The 18,779-nt window shown below is 35.4% G+C and overlaps 3 protein-coding genes across 4 annotated transcripts; 1 reads left to right on the top strand and 2 right to left on the bottom strand.

The window, feature by feature from the left end:
* Nucleotides 1–526: 526 nt before the first annotated feature.
* Nucleotides 527–6,965, bottom strand: LOC137814600 (mRNA-decapping enzyme-like protein). Its single transcript, XM_068617416.2, has 8 exons — nt 6,595–6,965; nt 6,480–6,520; nt 6,328–6,377; nt 5,952–6,093; nt 5,694–5,750; nt 5,096–5,213; nt 4,509–4,961; nt 527–1,196 (listed from the first exon to the last, which is right to left on the bottom strand). Exons 1-8 carry the CDS (start codon nt 6,751–6,753, stop codon nt 1,140–1,142), a joined length of 1,077 nt encoding a protein of 358 aa, XP_068473517.1. The 5' UTR covers nt 6,754–6,965; the 3' UTR covers nt 527–1,139.
* A 2,816-nt stretch (nt 6,966–9,781) lies between these two features.
* On the bottom strand, nt 9,782–14,547 carry LOC137814598 (fission ELM1-like protein (DUF1022)). 2 transcript variants are annotated; one of them, XR_011081659.2, is made up of 11 exons: nt 14,412–14,547; nt 14,203–14,332; nt 14,065–14,131; nt 13,877–13,973; nt 13,162–13,311; nt 12,908–13,034; nt 12,298–12,410; nt 11,999–12,062; nt 11,814–11,907; nt 10,431–11,680; nt 9,782–10,282 (listed from the first exon to the last, which is right to left on the bottom strand). XR_011081659.2 is itself a non-coding variant. In XM_068617414.2 (11 exons), the coding sequence occupies exons 1-11, from the start codon at nt 14,535–14,537 to the stop codon at nt 10,181–10,183; spliced, it is 1,179 nt and encodes a 392-aa protein (XP_068473515.1). In that variant the 5' UTR covers nt 14,538–14,547; the 3' UTR covers nt 9,782–10,180. The 2 variants fall into 2 exon arrangements, 1 of the variants encoding a protein (XP_068473515.1); XM_068617414.2 differs by having other exon boundaries at nt 11,572–11,680.
* On the top strand, nt 13,870–17,560 carry LOC137814599 (Cyclophilin-like peptidyl-prolyl cis-trans isomerase family protein). The gene is made up of 6 exons (XM_068617415.2): nt 13,870–14,794; nt 14,910–15,005; nt 15,097–15,158; nt 15,429–15,562; nt 16,848–16,932; nt 17,271–17,560. The coding sequence occupies exons 1-6, from the start codon at nt 14,693–14,695 to the stop codon at nt 17,314–17,316; spliced, it is 525 nt and encodes a 174-aa protein (XP_068473516.1). The 5' UTR covers nt 13,870–14,692; the 3' UTR covers nt 17,317–17,560.
* The last annotated feature ends 1,219 nt before the right edge of the window (nt 17,561–18,779 follow it).

Genomic DNA, 18,779 nt, shown 5'->3' with positions numbered 1-18,779 from the left:
TTTATTTGTGTCTTATTATTCTATTTAAACTGTGTCTTACGGTTGTATTTTAAAAAAAAAGTGGTAAAGTACAATGCTTCATTGAAGAGGTTGATGATGAAGAAAATACAATTAAAAAAAAATTGAATCTTGAAAATCTCTAAAGATAAAAAGAATGGATGCAATTATTGTTAATAATAACATTTTTTTTTTCTTTTTTGTGGCATCACATTATTATGGTGTCAGTGTTGTTGAAATTAATTTCATGAGTCATACGACTTTTTGCACACAAAAAAAGTAACAATCGTATCTTTACCTCTTCTTAAAAATATTAAAAACTAGAAAAAAATGAAATTTTATTTAAAAATACGACTTCTTTCTAAAGTCATTCTACCACATATGACTCACTATAATTTAAAAAAAAAAAATAACCATTTCGTTGCTTTTGCCCCTAATTGTATTGCTCACAAATAAGAAGCATCAGTTGCTCAAGTTCATGACGAAAAGAGATAAAACAATGGGTCTTCAAATTTTCACATTCAGCAAATTTAAGGATTAAATTAACATAAATTTTTATTGATTTATATCTAACAGCATGCTAAACATGGGATTGTACATATATCTTGATTAGTCCATAGAGAGAGGACTTGTCCGACAGAACCATAACTGAATTTAAAAACACAGTACATACAACAAAGGGTAATAATAAGGCGACACTGACATGGAAACACTTATCATTGTGCAGAAACATACACGGCTATTTCTACAATACACTACAGAGTTACAGTGTAAAAATGCACATTACTTTCACCATTAGTTTATTTTGTGTAAACGTGGAACAATCTTTAGATCAACATAGCAATTAAAATCAAGCTATATTTTAACCATTATTTTCACTAAGAACTTGTCCACGTATACACACACAAACTAAGTGGTGAAGGTAATATAGTGTATTAATATGCACCATATGATTTGTTAGTATATTGTGGAATTGGCCATTACCGATATATCATGCAAAGTTGTGGCTAAAGCTAAAGACGACGGATGTCTCTATATACTAAGTTACACCTCCTGTTAGACGTGTCGGTGTGTAACTATATACACAACTAATTTATATGCATTTTCCATCCAACCTTCAAGACCTTCAAGAGTTTTACTACTCATGAATGATTCACCTTCAGTAATGCCTGGAACATCATGTCAATGAATTGATCATCCTAACACAGCAAAATTCCGTTAGTAGAGAAACTATATAAAAAGTTAACAAGAGGCGTCAAAATATTGCAAGCATTAGACAAAAAAAGATAAAACAATTTTGTTAATTCAATTTGTAGACCAGAGGTTCAATTCATATTGAAATCAAAAACACAAAAAAGAAGTAATAAAAACATGAAAATCAAAACATGAAAATCTATGATTTCTAACTAAAAATCGTATGTTTATACTAGTCAGGGCTAGTCAAAATTCAATCTCCATCCAATCCAAATTCATTTATTTGATTTAAAATTCATATCCCCTTTAACTAGATCAAATATATTTAATTTTTTTTTAAATCCATTTAAAGTGGATTAAATCTATATTAAATTCAGTTTTGTTAATTAGATTAAATCTAATTTGTCAATTCCATTAAATCCATTTTGATAACACAAACTAACTTGGCTCGAACTGGGCGTAAGCCGACTCAACCTGGACGCGGACCAACTCAGCTCTACATCGGCCCAGACCCAGACGACTCGATATCAACTAGAGCCCAGACGAAACAACATTAGTTCGAGCCCAGACGACTCGACATCAGTCCGGGCTCGAACAACTCGACATCGGCCTCAACCTGGACGACTCGTCATCGATTCGAGCCCGAACAACTTGACATCGCCCCGAGCCCGCTCGACTCGACATTGACCTCGACCCGAACAACTCGAAATTAGGCTCAGGCCCACTCAACTCAACTTTGGCCCAGGCCCGCTTGGCTCGACATCGGCCCAGGCACATTCGGCTCGACATCATCTCGGGCCCGCTCAGCAAGACATCAGCCCGAGCTCGCTCGGCTCGACATCAGCTCGAGCCCAGACGACTCGACATCGGCCTGGGGCCGAACGACTTTACATTAGTTTGGGCCCGCTCGACTCAACATTGGCCTGGGCCCAAATGACTCGACATCGGCCCAGGCTCGCTTGGCTCAACATTGGTTCGAGCCCGCTCGGCTCGACATCGACCCAGACTTGCTCGACTTGAATTTGGCCCGGGCTTGCTTGGCTAGACATGGGCTCAAGCCCGCTCGGCTCAACATCGACTTGACATTTGCTTGGGCTTGCTTGGCTCGATATTGACCCAGGCTTGCTCGACTTAATATTGACCTTGGCCCGCTCGGCTCGACATCGACCTGGACATGCTTGACTCGACATCGGCATGGGCCCACTCGGGTCGACATTAGCCCTAGCTCTGTCATCTGGATATCGGCTCGGGCCTGCTCGACTCAATATTGGACCCGAAAGACTAAGCTCGACATGGGCCTGGACTGGCACGACTAGACATTGGCATGGGCCAACTCGACTCAATATCGGCCACTCAGCTCGACTTGACTGAGGGTTTACTTGGCTCGACTTTGGCCCGAAATGACTTGGCTTGACTTTGGCCCATACCGACTCAATTCGACTTGGGCCTGGATGACTCAGCTCGACGTGGACTTGGACCAACTTTGGTCAACCTAGGCCCGAATTGTCTTGGCTCAATTTGGATCGGGCCCGAACAACTCGACATCGGTCCGAGCCCGAACAACTCGACATCGGTTCGGGCCCGAACAACTCGAAATCGATTCGGGCCCGAACAACTCAACATCGGCCTTGACCTGGACGACTAGACATCAGTCCGGGCATGAACAACTCGACATCGGTTCAGGCCCGAACAACTCAACATCGGTTCGGGCCCGAACAACTTGACATCGACCTCGACCCGAACGACTCAACATCAGCCCGGGTCCGAACGACTCGACATCAGGCCCAGGCCCGCTCGGATAAACATTGGCACGGGCCCGCTTGGCTCGACATCGACCCAGACCCGCTCTTTTGGACATCTACCCAGGCACATTCGGCTCGACATCGGCCCGAGCCCGCTCAGCAAGACATCAGCCCGAGCCCATAAAACTCTCATTGGTCTGGGCCCGAACAACTCGACATCGATTTGGGCCCGCTCGACTCGACATCGGCCTGGTCCTGAATGACTCGACATGGGCTCAAGCCCGCTCGACTCAACATCGGCTTGGGCCTACTCGGCTCGATATTGGCCCAGGCCCGCTCGACTTAATATCGGCCTTGGCCCGCTCAGCTCGACATCGACTTGGACCTGCTTGACTCGACATCGACCTGGGCCTACTCGGGTCGACATTAGCCCTGGCTCTGTCGTCTGGATATTGGCTCGGGCCTGCTCGACTCAATATTGGACTCGAAAGACTCAACTCGGCATGGGCCTGGACTGGCTCGACTAGACATTGGCATGGGCCAAATCGGCTCAATATCAACCCCGACCGACTGGGGTTGACTCAATATCGACCACTCAGCTTGACTTGACCGAGGGTTGACTTGGCTCGACTTTGGCCCGAAATGACTTGGCTCAACTTTGGCCCATACCGACTCAATTCGACTTGGGCCTGGATGACTCAGCTCAACGTGGACTTGGCCCGACTTTGCTCAACCTGGGCCCGAATTGTCTTGGCTCAATCTGGATCGGGCCAAGTCAAAATCCAACTCAAAATGCAATTTGGATAATCCAAAAATGTATCCAATCTATATCTAATCCATATCCAATTAAATGGATTGGATTTAAAATCCAAAAATATGAATTTGGATTTGAGATAAATCCATTTAAATGGATTAAAACTAATATGGATTTGGATAATTATGGATTGGATTTTGTAATTTGAATTTGCCCACCCTTAATACTAGTTAGTAAGAGTAGAGGTGGGTTCCTATGTGTCAGGTTTACAAAAACCTTATTTTAGTTACGCCCTTCTTCAACTATTCACAATTTTTTCAAAAATTGCATCTCCGGAATTTTGTTATATGAAACAAAATCTCAATAATAATAATAATTAGGATTAGTGCACACTTCCAGTCTAATAGCAAGCTAAATAGTCATTATTAACTTAACTAGAATATTTTCCACATACGAAGGTTTACGACCCGTTTGGTCTGCTTTTTATGTCTGAATAAGTTCGGACTCTTTAGTAGTGCCCAGACAAAATTATAAATAAAATAAATAGATAATTCAGACGTCTCTCTTGAAGCAACTGGCAACCCCTTAACAATGACTATGGCTCAAACTGGACTTTCTGCAGTGGGAAGAACTCCTATAATCCTTTGTCACACACCCTAATGATACTCAGGAGGACACTGGTAGTCGTTATTTCCCCCTTATTTAAGTTACGCACCAACCCCAAAATAAAAGAATTGAATGACAATTTAAAAATAGAACTAAATTAATACCGGTCAAGAAACACAAGGGAACTAAACAAAGATGGGAAAATAGTGAAATACCTGAACCAATGATAAAAGTGCATCGCGAACGCTATCCCTGCCAATTACAGGTCTATTTGGACTGGAGCTTGGAATAGGGGTAAGAGATAGAGGAGGAATAGGGGGCGGGAAGGGTTGAAGTACTGGTGTGCCATATGGTCGTGGTAGATTCAGGGAATGATTCACAACTGAACTATGCAGCACAGATGAAGAAATAGGTGGAGCTAACAGTGAAGATGAAGTGGATGTGAAAAAAGTAGAAGGCTTAACAAGACTAATGGCTTGATTGCCACTCTTGACTGTTTCAAGAGAGTCAACAGGGAAACCTGATATAGATGAGGTTGAATGAGAGGCAGGTATTTGCACGATAGGTGAAGGAGAAAATAAACCACTAGGAGCAGCAGAAGTGACGGTCGTAGAATGCTGCCTATCATTTTCTACATTGGAAGCATAATTTCCAGTAGCCTTCAATGTCTGCAACAATTGAATTAAAAATAAATTCTTAAGCCACAGACATCATCATATAATAAGAAGTGAAACTTAACATAGAAATTGCGGAAGTATTAGCCAAAAAGCATAGAAAATAGACATTTAACAACATTACATACGCTGAAGAAGTTTGTGAATACAGGATCTTCAACAGAATCAATTGCAGAAGCAGCAGCTGAAGACGATTCTAGAGAGCTTTCTGGTATAATTGACACTGGCTGGTGTTCCTCAAACTCACTGTAATGTATAAAAACATCAGACATTAGACATGCAACTTTTATTACTTATAAATCCAACAGCAGAGATCACTAAGTGGGGGAAATAAATAAATGTAGTTTGAATTTTGAGCAAGCACATTCGTTGGACAAGAAAACCCAAACAAAAGTACTCTATTAAAGTAATTTTTCATTTTGAATAAGAAATTTCTTCACAAATGAAATGTTAAAGTCGATGTTGTTTGGAATTTCAAATATATAAGCAGCACAACACAGTGGTGCAGAGCAATCGACCCCAAACTCCACATAGTTGAACGACATCTCGCTAAATAATCTGTTCTACACATAAATAGGGACACTAGGCTTCTGCAAATGTAAAAGTGGTCAACAATCTGAAATTTTTAGTTGCCAAAGGCTGTCACTCAATCGTTATATCATGATGGCCGATAACTATGCAATTGAAACAACTTCACATTTTATAAAATTTACAAAAAATCCTTACCTTCTGTTAGCAGGCGGTGTTGTAGTTGGAGATGCCTTTGGGTACAAATTAAGTATTCTGTAAATTGAATTTGGAAAATAAATAAGATTATCCTGCACCCAATTTCATGCATCACTAACCAGAAAAATAAACATACACACACAACAGTTTAGACCAGATTGGTTGAAGTTAGCATGCTGTAAGTTGTAACTGTAAATAACTAAAGAAAAAAAAAACACTAAAGTAACTTGAATGGAGAAAAATCGAAAAATATCATACCTGTTAAAAAGATTTGCAACTTCCTCACATTCGTCTGGATTGTAAAACCATATACCATTAACTTCTTGAGCTGCATTCCGATATAATAGGTACGGTTTTTTAAGTTCATACTCAAAATCCAATAGATTCTCCACCAGGTTATCTGTCAAGACTCGGGGCAAAATTCAGAGAGAAAGTTGTTGAGTAGATAATAGATGCCAAAGATTCAGAAATGCGGCAATAATAAATTTTGCATTACCAAAAACAGCATTTTTTACTTACATCAATAATTAGCTTACTTGAATCTAGCCCCTAAACCGTTCTTTGTTTCTTCTAGTCAAACTATTTTTCCGAATAAAAGTAATAGTAATAATACGGTTTCAAAACAAATCTGAACCTGTATTTCGTCGATTCATCACAATAAACTGAAACCGTGGCTGTGAATTCCTGAATCAAAAAAAGAAAATGATGATCGATCTTGGTGCATATGAATGCATCAATGCATACAAAGAATAGCGAGAGAAGAGACAGTGTTGTTGATGAACTCACCTCTTGACAACGAAGAGAGATCCTTCGACATCCTTGCGACTCTACAGTGAGTGAGCAAAAAGATGAGAGAAGAAAGTGCGACGAAGTGAGAAGAGAAGAGAAGAGAAGAACGAACCCACTGGTTGCTTTCGATGTTGAAGTCGTAGAAGGAGACATGAGCGGCGGTGAAGAGTATCTCGTCGATGAATGGATCGATTCGCTGGAGCACGGTGAGATTCAGCACCTTCGTGCTCTGCTGATCCAGATTCGGCGTCAATTTCTTCGTCTGAGACATTTCAATTTCTCTCAAACCCTCTCCCGCTCGGGATTTTATCTTGACTCGTTTCGTTGTTTCTTCCAAAGAAAAGAGACGAAAAGAAGAATTGACTCTCACTCACTCCAAGCAAAGAACAATGTTCGGAGTTTAATCTACTCCTTCACAAATCAAAATTTACAAATCTTGTGTCTTTATTTTTAATCCTAATTCTTAAACAAATATTTGGTGAACAACCACTCTCAAATACAACACAAGTTAAAAAGTTTAGTTATTTTTGCTGCGTATTATGTACCATTTGTTCTTAGTATTTTTATGTAAAAAAAAGAAGAAATATAATCAACTTTTAATTCTAATAAAACAAAATTTAGTAAGTCTTCATTTTATTTAAAGTAAATATATAAGGGTACATTAATTTGAAATTAAAAATAATTAATGCTTTATTGAACTCTGAAAATAATAAATAAATATTTATGAAATTTGACAATTAAAAATAAACGGATAGAAACTTATTAAAATTTATAAGAGATGTATTTGTTTGTATTTTGACAAAAAAATAATTTTAATTTTTTAGTTGGCATCTATGAGTGAATTTTAATTTTAATTTTTTAGTTGCCATTTATGAAGCTCAAACACTCTTTTTAAATAGTGTGTCGACACCGACACTTGTATGACACATGTAGGATACGTATCCGTGAAGTGTAAGTTCAAAAAGTATTTGTTAGATTTCTGATAATTCTAGTACGGTTCTAACACAATTTTAAAAAGAAAAAATACATTAATTTTCTCAAAATTCAAACTTTAGTGTATAAATTGTTATTATGATTATAAAATAAGAAACAAATCTTTGTGAACCAGTCATGAAAAACATCTTTCTGCTTCAAAAAATAATCTCGAACATACTTGTGCACATAAATCTTTATTATCAATTTATGTATCCGTGTGGTATGAATGTCCTCTATGCTGCAAATATTGTTACTAAGAATAGGGATGAATTTGACTGTTTTGAACTGGAGAGATACTTAAACCTAAATTTAATAATGTTAATTACTATGGATTAAGCCGAGTTCTTCAAAAGAAAAATGGGCAGTCACAAAGAAAAAACTAAATCACAGTTTGGTTCAACTTAGTCATGATTCACCTAATAAAACGTAAAGAAAAAACTATAATAAAATAATAACAATTCATTGCGCATTTGCAGAGATGGGATCATTTATTTTTCAATGAGGTAAAATAATATAATTATTTAGCTTACTTAAATAAAGAGTTTAATTTTGATTTTGATACGTTTTCATTATAATAATTTTTACATTATGAATAATTAAAGAAAAATTTATATGACTTTTCAAATAATTACTACATTACAAAAAATTTATCAATGACAAAATATTATGGATGAGGTAATAAAAACTCTTCATATTCTAATTAAATACATTATAAAAAAAATCATATGACTACATATAAAATAAGAATATAATTTTTACATCTTGTTTATTCAGAATCGAAATTTAAATCTAACTAAACCTTATGAAGTCAGTTCATAAAATAAGGTCTACATCCACTTATATGCTACCAAATATCCTTATCTCTAATCAATGAGAGATCTTCAACACTTTCCTAAAGTCGAGACCTGTGAACTCGTACGTGAAACTATATATTTATGGGTGGTTCAATGGTGACCTGATAGCGGGTGACTTGATAAAATCAATATATTTTTGTTAGAATAAGCTCTAAATGACTTTGATATCATAGTAAAATGTGAACTTTAAGTCTAATTTAATCTTATAAAACTCGCGCTTATAAAGTGAGATTTGTACCATTATATACTATGAAATATTCGTTATCACACCTACGAGTTGATAAATCTTGACATGAAAATAATGTATTGGAATCCCACATGAACTATATAAATTAGTTTTATAAGATGTGATATAAATTAGTTTTATAAGATGTGATATAAATTAGTTTTATAAGATTTTTCAGATTGCAGATTTTTAACATTAACTTTTCCACTATAAATCGATTAGGAATCATGTATGAATAATTTTTAAAGTAATTACTAAAAAAATAGTAATCTGATGGCAATCCATGATTGGATGATTATTCTGATTAAATTATAAGGAGATAAAATTACAGGATTGTAGATTACAATAATGAGTACACTATAAATAATTTTATGTAGAATATTATTTTTAGTGATTTAATAACTGAATTATAATTGTATATTATCTATATTTTTTGGGTAAAATTTGATCAAAATTGAAGAATTAATATATTCTAAAAGTTCTTATTTATATTTATTTTAAAAGTATTTCATCAATTTAATGTATATCAATTAAATAAAACGATTTAGGTTAAAATAACATTATACATGATAAATTTTAATTTAATGGTAAATTTTAAGATGAAAGACCATTATGATGATTATTGGATAATGAATTTGTTATGTGAAAATATCTAAACTAAATTTTAAATTCAGAATAACTCTTCTGTTTGGGGTGAAAAGAATTGTTTCCAGTACCATACAAATTTCTTTTCGAAGCTAAATAAATAAATACAAATTGCTTTAATTTTATATATAAAGATAAATATAGCGATATTTTGCCTTTAATTCAGTTAATTTTTTTATTTAAGTCTATTATACATTTATTATATTCATATTGATGCTTATTTCTCCATATAAACTTTCATGTAGGAATATTAAAAATTAACTTCTAACAAGAATATGATGAAAAGAACAAGATAAAATCTAAAATACACTCAGAATAATAAAAACATATTTCTTTCAAGCATAGTTATTTAATTTTCCTATTTTTGGGATCTATAATAAGCAATTGTATGTATGGTATGACAAGATAATCAATATATTAGCTTCTGGTATGTACCAAAAGTTAGTTATAAGCTATACCTTACATTTGTTACACAACACAAACAAATAGATCACCCTACCACACCAACACCATATAGTAGTAACACATGCTGCAAAAGAATAAGCAAAGAACATATCGTTATCAAGGAGAGACTCAACTTCAAAACAGAGAGTAAAAAGTGGAGCAAAAATATCTCATTTAATATGATTCCTTTGTCATTATGATACAGTTCCTGGGCAGCCAAAAAAAGATTTGAGATCTCTGACATGCCCAAGTGGTACGCAGCTTACATTATTCTAAAGCTCACAGGAGTTAGTTAGAAAAGGAGAGTTCCAAAAATTGTTGGTAATAACAGAACAACAATTTCTCTTACCAGCAAAAATTGGTGAAACCGACCATTGTCCACATATCTATATGAACAACCTCGCTATTAACTATTACAAGTTTCCCAATAAAAGGAAACAACCACAGTTAACAAGCACTCTGAAAACTTAACACAAGCCACAATATTTCCTCCTCAATCACGTATCATTTATGAATTCCAAGAGTTAACCGAGAAATATTGGGAGGAAAATCCGTTATGCGGGAATGGTCCATCCTCGCTGAGCAAGAGCAGCAATTACTTGGCTTGAAGCCTCTGCTGTGTCATTCAGTGGAGGATAACTCCAGCTTTCGCTTATCTGTATTTTTCGAAACAAAAATAAGCATAAAGCAATATCTATTCAACAAAACATCTATCTGCGACAAATACCCCAAAAATATTTCTAGGAAGTCTTAGAACATGGGTTTGGATTAATTCAATTGCAAAATATTTTATCATTGGCTTACCTGCATTTTCAAGCAATTCCATTATTTTGGTCATTGTTGATCGTTTTGCTCAGGGGGCTCATTTTGGTACCTTGCCTAGTCATTTTACTACTTTAAAGGTTGTTCAATTGTTCCTTGACATTGTTTGCAAGTACCATAGTTTACCTCATAACTTGGTTTCAGGCCGTGATACTATCTTTATTAGCAAATTCTGATGTGGCACTCAATTGTGCATGAGTGCTTCATACCATCCAGAGATAATCGGTCAACCTAAGTTCTTAACTGGGTTTTGGAACAATACCTTTGTTGGTTTGTTCATTCACAGTCATAGCCTTGGGTCAAGTATCTTTTTTATGTTGAATGGTCATATAACACAATTCTCCATTCAACAACTAGTTTTTCCCCTTTCCATATCACATTTGGCAAGCCACCACCTATATCCCTCACTACTTGATGGGATCCTCTCAAATTGAGGTTGTAGATCATTTGCTTTTTCAGATGTAGGGGTTGTTAATTGTGCTCCAGCAGAAACTGGAAAAGGCTCAACGTCAAATGAAAATCCAGGCTGATAAGAAATGTTGTGATGGTAAGTATGTCGTGAATCGTTGGGTTTATGTGCAACTACTTCCCTGTTGCCAATTTTTCTTAACTGATTCTAGTTATCACAAGATGTTTGTTAGAGATCAATGTGAGATCTCCAACATTAAAAACGGTTTTATTCCACTGATGAATTACCTCCTACTTCCCATGATAATCATCCACTTATTCATAGCCTGGCTATATTATAGTCCAAATGGGATCACGCTTCTATTCCACCTCAAGTTTTGGTACTGGTCCAATGGCAGGGTCTTACTCCTAATGATTCAAGCTGGGAGAAATGGGATTACCTTTGTGTTTCCTTCCACTTTGAGGACACGGTAGGTTTCGCTAGGGTAGGTACTGACAAGGAAGCTGTTGATGGGCCTCTTTCAACACCAAAAACAGTCCCAATTGGAATAGGCAAGCCCAAGAGAAATGCAACCAAGCATTATGCTTAAGGGATTAATCATTTAATGAATTGCTAGATATTTACTTTTATGCCCTGTTTGTTATCACGAGTTATTTTGATAGACACACCCAAAAGAACCCCACACAGAACATTACAGCACAACTGGCAACTCACATTCTCCTTCCCAGTGAGTGATCGAGCTACCCCATGCTTTTGCAAAGAATTTTGGAAGTCAGCAAACTTCCAAGTACACAGCTCTGCTCCAACTACATACACAGGCTTCCTGTTGTAAAAGATAGAGGGTCATGAGATTATGGATTTCATTTTGAAGGAATGATTAAACAAGAATTATTTTATTTGTTATCTATTATTGTGAGAAGGACACTCCTCATCATTAATTATTTGATCATACACACCCAGTACTGCACGCCTCACTCAACATACTAACTGAATCAGCTGTGATAACAAAGGCATCAGCCCAGGCTAGATGTCCCATATGTGGATTTGGACCTAAACGCAAAAAATAAAGTACATCAAGCAATCTCCAATACCGGACTGATAAGTATAAATTTCTTCTCTTAAAAATACGGAAAATAAGTACCTTCACCGTCCCATATTTGGACCTTGGGATTTGTGGAAAATTCTTTAACCAAAATTGTGCTGATCTACAATAAAAAAGGGATATTATAAATTCATTGAAACAAAGACAGCAAGTTATTGAGGAGACCTAAACTGAGGACAGCACACCCCCAGGCAACATCATTTATACTTGCCATTGCCAACACCAAATTAGACAAATGAAAAACCAGGAGCATGCTCATGCTTACAAACCAAAACTGATTCACACACGACTTGAGGAATAGGCAAAAAGATTCTTACTAATTGCATAATCATTTATACCTTGTCAGGAGTTCTTCTGGAGAAAGATATCCGGATACTCCCACAGCTCCATAGAACATTCTGAAGCATAACCACTAACTTCTTTACAAGATCTACACCATAGGGACAATTGCCTGACTCCCCCCACCCCCCAAAAAAGAAACTATGATGAAGGTATGGTGCAGTGTGACAAAAGATTTGAAAAAAGAAAGCATGCATATAATATGCGGAGTAAAATGTTGAAAGAATAAAATATCATGCGAAAGGGATATAAACATTCAAAGGTTTTAATTTTCAACTCAACTTCAAAGTTTCAAACAAGTGACCATTGATATACTCAAAAATCAAAATCTTCATTAAGTTTTGAACTATATGCCCTGTAAAATACAAACATTTGAAAGTTTTAAACGAGCCCAACATTGTATCTAGGGCATGCAATTTCTTTCCAGCTATTAAATATCAGGTTAGAGTCATTTTGAAAGAGTCTTCAATAGGCAATTATACATAAATCAGATGAAAGAAGGGCGTTTCAATAATAACAGCAATCTTAATAATTAACACGATAAAATTTTAAACAATAAAACTGGAAAAGCATTATAACTTATAAGTTCCTTAATGCAAAGTAAAATACCAGTAGGTCCCCCAACATTAACCACAAGCAAGGGCTTTGGCAGAGTTGCTAACTCGTTATGCCAGGCAGAAGCAGCAACCCTAAGAGCAACAGAATCAGCTTGATGAAGTGCTCCCACAGTGAGGACCTGTAATAATATAAAAATGTCTCCCTCAAGAAAAAACAAAAATATAATATTTAAACTTATACATGATGGCATAAATGTTATTCCTAGGAAGTGACATCAATAGCCACCACACAATCACTCTACCTACCACATTGCGGCCTGGAGGTTCCCATGGAGTCACCCACCTTCGAAGAAACCAAGGTATTTGCCGCTGGGCATGTGGAGTCAGCGGGTAATAGTCATGGCGTGGAGTGATAACAAGATCAAACCTATTCAGGTGAAATCTTGGATGTTGTATCTGCGTTGGACAACATCTAAGAGAGTTAGACAGCAACACACATAGGCCTTCATCATTACATATTTATGGAATCCGTGCAATTGAAAAACACTTCACTACAACTAGCAATAAAGAGAAATGGCGCAATAGGCAATTTGGTAAAACCTCAAAGGAAGTAAAATAAGCTACAGTCAACAGGTAAGTCTTTGCAAACGTGTGGCTGCAACGTGCTCTTATGAATAATGTTTCTGATCACAATTTATAAAATGCAAGCAACGTACAATATCTTTGCTATTACCGTTTCAAAGAAAAAAGAATCAATTGCCAGTTAACCACAAAGGGCAAGAAAATCTGATAAAAGTCTTGTCCCACTAAGTGAGGATGACTGCATAGATCAGTCAATATCACTGGACTCGGTTAAAAACCAAACCTTCATAGAAATTGGTTATCTCAGCTAAAAGTTATAATCGTTCATTATCATACAAGCACAAAAAAAGAGCTTCGATAACAGTCAATCATCACACTCACACCAAGTTATACTCATATATATATCAAGGGACAATAAAGAATAAGTGAAAAGTTTAACCTGAACAAGAAAAACATTTTCTGGAGCTAACCGTTTAATGGAGCTGGCAACAGAAATGGTGTCTCGTCCAGATGCAACCACCAACAAAGGTCCATCTCTACAGATAGATTGATTGGGCATTTCATTAAATTCATTGTTTCCGACGGGTTTCAATTTAAAGAGACGAGAACAATCACAAGACAACGTACTTGTGAAACGTTTCGCGAGCCATGGTGGCAAGTTGGTAAGCATCAGCTTCCAACACGTTGGATAAGCCTAAACGAAACTATCATCATGGCATTGCATTACAATTCTCAACAACGTGAACGAGAAACAGCGTTATTTACCGATCGTGTGAGGCGTTCGAAACCGCGATTTGCCACAGATCATTCTAATAACGGACTCTAACTTTTTGTGAAGCGAAACCGGAAGCCATTGAAGCCATCGATTGATTCCTCCTCGAGGCCTTGTGACACGCTGCAACCAAAAATCCAATCCAATTTAATACCTATATTACAAACAAACGAAGAAAGATCATGAAAAAAAAAACGCTTACGTATATGGTGTGGCGTTTGGAGAAACCAAGAGCACGAACCAAACCAATGCACTGATTCTCAGCGCCAGCGAAGCCGTTTCCGATCACTACAGCTCGCCGAATTGCACCGTCCAAAATCTCCGGCATTGTTTTTACATCAATTCAAATGAGAGGGAAAAGGGGATTTTCTATTTTCCATGTTCAAGTCCTTTGCGTAGAATACTCGATCCGACCCGGCCCGACCCGGATCAACCCGGCCCAAAATAACGAGTTTAAATTTTGTTCATTCTATATGCGAGAGAATGAGAGAGGAGATTTGGTGTGAGAGGAAAATGTGGGCAAGCGCAGAAGGTGGTGCTCCAGAGGTTAATCTGGAAACTTCTATGGGGTCCTTCACAGTGGAGGTACTTCAATTTTCTCCCTCTTTCTACGTTCTTAGTCTAAGGTCCTAATTTTTCTTTTTCCTTTTCTTTTAAATTAAATTAAACGGTTTTATTGCTACCGTAATTTTGGGTTTAGCTGTACTACAAGCATGCGCCCAGAACTTGCAGGAACTTCATTGAACTGTCTCGCAGAGGTTACTACGACAACGTTAAATTCCACAGGATCATTAAGGTGATTATGTTCGGTTCTTTCTTGTCTTTGGGTGTGAAGCCTCTGTTTGGGTGATATATTCTTACATAGATTTGTGTGGTTTGTTGAGTAGGACTTCATAGTACAAGGTGGAGATCCCACTGGAACTGGAAGAGGAGGGGAATCCATATACGGGTACCTCGCTTAAGCTTTTTGTATTTTTAGTATTATTAGGTTAAACTATTCATTTAATTCTATGTTAGACAATTTTATTTTAGCAGCTTTATACTGCTGATGTATGTGACAAGCTTCATTTTTATGTATGAGACAGAATTTAAAATGTAGACAATTTTAGGGGTTAATGAACAGATTAACTTTATCAGTGTTGTAGTTGATGAATGATGATGATGGTGATGCTTTATGGCTTTGCTCTTGCTCATACTCATGGTATTATGTTTACGACAGTGCAAAGTTTGAAGATGAGATAAAACGAGAGTTGAAACACACTGGTGCTGGTATCTTATCCATGGCAAATGCTGGCCCAAATAGCAATGGTAGTCAGTTCTTTATTACTCTGGCACCTTGCCCTTCTCTCGATGGTAATTCCTCTGTTTTTTACCGTTCAGAATTTAGAGATAACAAGCCTCTGTTATTAAAATTTATAATCTCTTGTGGTTGTGGATCTTTGTTTTGTAACCCACTGGTATGTGGAGAATTTTCAGCTCTAAAGGATTTTTTTTTCAGTCCTTGTAAATTGAAAATTGAAGATGCACTGCCATAAGTAGCTTTGTGGTCGCAGCTCCATTCACATTGTGCATAAACTGTTACACTCTTGGAAACTAAGAATGATGAATATGATCCCTGTCTCACTTGAGAGATGAAAAAGAAAATGCAAAATTACATATGCCCCCCTTCCTTTTCTCATTTGTCTGAGTCCCGATAATCACAACAATTAATGTAAAATATTCTGTCAGTATGACTACTTTATCATACACATTTTTATAAAAACCTCTTGATCCTCATCAATACAGACTATTAACAACGGGTCAGTCCCTTGATTGTGTCTGGTCCGTAACTCACTTTTCTAAAGAACTCTAAGGCAGAGAATATGAGAAATATTAAGAAGAGAATTTAAGCTTAATTCATCCTCACAAAACTGACTTGTAAGGTGAAAATTGCCCTCACCTATATACTGAAAATTGGTTTTGATATAGATTTCCAACATTCCCTCTCATGCCTAAGTATGTACATCTTGTGCATGGGTCTAGATATTTATGGATGGTCTGATAGTGAATGACACGATAGGCATAGGTTCATTAAACTTCATTATGATAGACTTTAATATTATATTAAGAAGGGAGTTTAAGCCTAATTCATCCTTATATAGTCGGCTTGTAAAGTAAGGATTGTCTCCACTTATATACTAAAAATTAATCTTATCTTTACTTGTGTAGGATCTTCAACAAGAGAGTGTCTTGTTTGTGTTTCTTTTGTTTTTGGAGAAGATACAGTTTTAGGCATTATAGTTAAGCTCATTTCTTCATTCAAGTGTATTTTTTTACTTGTGTATCTTAGGTTAGTTCCCATGACTAAATCCATAAGAAGGCTAAAACGAAAGGGACTCTCTCTCTCTCTTTTAAGATGTTTGTGAATTCTCTAATATAATTTCTGCATTTAAGGTAAATACTCCTACAGTCCTACTGATTAATATTTTTATTAATTACTAGAGTTGACTCAAGTAAATAATTAGGCATAGCCTTGGTGGCATCAGAATGATGAACAGTTCCAATCATATTGTTTAGTTTGTGATCGATTATTTTAATTCATATCAGGAAATGTATGGAATGTCTAATGATACTCAATTCCTGTTTCTGTTCCCTCCAGGAAAACACACAATATTCGGAAGAGTGTGCAGCGGTATGGAAATTATCAAACGACTTGGCAGCGTCCAAACAGATAACAACGATAGGTATGTCAAATATCTTTCTAAGATAACCATTTAAAATATTGTGTTAAGCGTTTTGCTGAATTTCCTGGAGAATGGTGCATTTCACAACTTTTATTTGTATTTCTGAAATACTTTATTACAGGGAAGATAATGGCTAATGAGCGCCTAAAGAGGCTATAGTGTGTATTTTGATAAGTAGAGTACATTTATAATAATGGGGCTGCCATGAAAAACATAATTTTATGAAGAAATTATTTGAGGAAAACTTTGAAGTTAAAATGAGGACTTTCTATGATCTTACTTTTTATGAACATGCATAGAAAAGTATGGAAGCACTTTCTCATTTTCTATTTCTTCAGGCCCATCCATGATGTGAAGATACTGCGTACCTCAGTGAAGGATTAGTAATGGACCAAACTAAACAAAAATGGCATTGAGATACATAACTTGAGAGTGCTATGAAGGGTCTTCAGAACTGTTAATTGTATTTTTTTGCACTAATCACTCATATGCTGAAGACTGATTTTTTAGCAGTAGTGTTGGCACTATTTATGGCTGGGAAAGAAATTTGGATTTTATATAGATACTTCTGTAATTTGTATTGATGGACACAACGTAGAAAAGTGGTACTGGCATGTTTCTATCTGCATATTTCTGGCTGATGTCCAATTCAGTTACATGGACTCTTCGTCCTTTCAAAATTCTTCGACATTAATTTGTCACTATAAGAAAATTAAATTATAAGATTACCTTTTATGAATTTATTGGACACTAACATTCGAATGATACTTCTAAAAATATAAATTGTTATTATGATTATAAAAATAAAGAACTATTTTTTTTGAATTAGTCATGAAAAATATTTTTTTTGATAAAAAAAATTAAAACATATTTAGTGTACATAAATCTTTATATAATTCATAATTATATAATATATAGATCTGTTTCTCTTTGTTTTACATTTTATGAATTATACGTATATCTGTATTTGTGTCCATGTATATCTGTATTTGTGTCCATGATACGCAGAGAATATTTTGTATCATTATATAAAAGAACAACTAAATAAATAGTTTTAATAAAATATAATTTTAACTTATTTTTAAAAACAATCTCTACTAAACTTACATGGCATCTTAATTTAACTTTATTATATTACACAATTTTAAGGTATAAAATGATATTTAAAATATGTAAATATTAATTATAAAGTATGCATAATTATGCATAGTTTGGTACACATAATTATTATGATAATATAAAAAACTTCAATGAACGAATTAATTAAATTTGTATTCTAATTTTAAAAATATATTTTCATTGTTTTATGTATGTATAGATTGTGACATTACAGTTTTTTATTTGATCCTTTAAATAAATTAGCTTTTGTGATATTAAATTTTTAAATGTTATTTTTAATTTAGAAAAGAAACAAATTTTAATCCCCGCAAATTAGCTTTTGATTTACTATGACCTTCTTTACAGGTCAATAGTTGTTTTTGTCCCTTTTTCTATCAAAGATTTGTTAAATTTCTTAATGTCGTGGTTCTTTTCATTTATTGGATTGAAATTTCCAACTCATTATTTTGAACAGTTATGGATTTCTAATTTGAAAACTCTTCGGATTGAAAGTTCTCTAGATTGTGTATTCTATAAGTGAAAAGTAACTTATTTAGGATGGTAGAATTCAATAGAGTATTTTCATATTATATATTCCAACAAAAAATTAAGCAAAAAATATAGAGTATTTCTTCCTGCACCCCTACATTCTATGTATACCAGAATTATCCTTGACAATATAAAAGTTCTATAAGCAAAAGATATTTTCAAAATAGGTTCCATAAACAAAATGTTTCCATAATAGAATG

Source organism: Phaseolus vulgaris, chromosome 1 (genome assembly GCF_051622355.1).
Source record: "Phaseolus vulgaris cultivar YP4 chromosome 1, ASM5162235v1, whole genome shotgun sequence".
NCBI lineage: Eukaryota > Viridiplantae > Streptophyta > Magnoliopsida > Fabales > Fabaceae > Phaseolus > Phaseolus vulgaris.
The sequence above is the reverse complement of the archived record's forward strand: the minus strand, read 5'-3'. Positions and strand labels throughout refer to the sequence as shown.

Bases quoted from the DNA above. Each gene is read 5' to 3' on its own strand.
- LOC137814600 (XM_068617416.2), bottom strand. From the start codon at position 6,753: ATGTCTCAGACGAAGAAATTGACGCCGAATCTGGATCAGCAGAGCACG. The intron at 5,214-5,693 runs GTAAGGATTTTT...TATACATTACAG, and splicing joins ACACCGCCTGCTAACAGAAG to TGAGTTTGAGGAACACCAGC. The intron at 4,962-5,095 runs GTATGTAATGTT...CAATTGTTGCAG, and splicing joins TATTCACAAACTTCTTCAGC to ACATTGAAGGCTACTGGAAA.
- LOC137814598 (XM_068617414.2), bottom strand. From the start codon at position 14,537: ATGCCGGAGATTTTGGACGGTGCAATTCGGCGAGCTGTAGTGATCGGA. The intron at 14,333-14,411 runs GTAAGCGTTTTT...TTTTGGTTGCAG, and splicing joins CCAAACGCCACACCATATAC to CGTGTCACAAGGCCTCGAGG. The intron at 11,681-11,813 runs GTGTGTATGATC...CTTTTACAACAG, and splicing joins AGTGAGGCGTGCAGTACTGG to GAAGCCTGTGTATGTAGTTG.
- LOC137814599 (XM_068617415.2), top strand. From the start codon at position 14,693: ATGAGAGAGGAGATTTGGTGTGAGAGGAAAATGTGGGCAAGCGCAGAA. The intron at 14,795-14,909 runs GTACTTCAATTT...TTTTGGGTTTAG, and splicing joins TGGGGTCCTTCACAGTGGAG to CTGTACTACAAGCATGCGCC. The intron at 15,563-16,847 runs GTAATTCCTCTG...TGTTCCCTCCAG, and splicing joins ACCTTGCCCTTCTCTCGATG to GAAAACACACAATATTCGGA.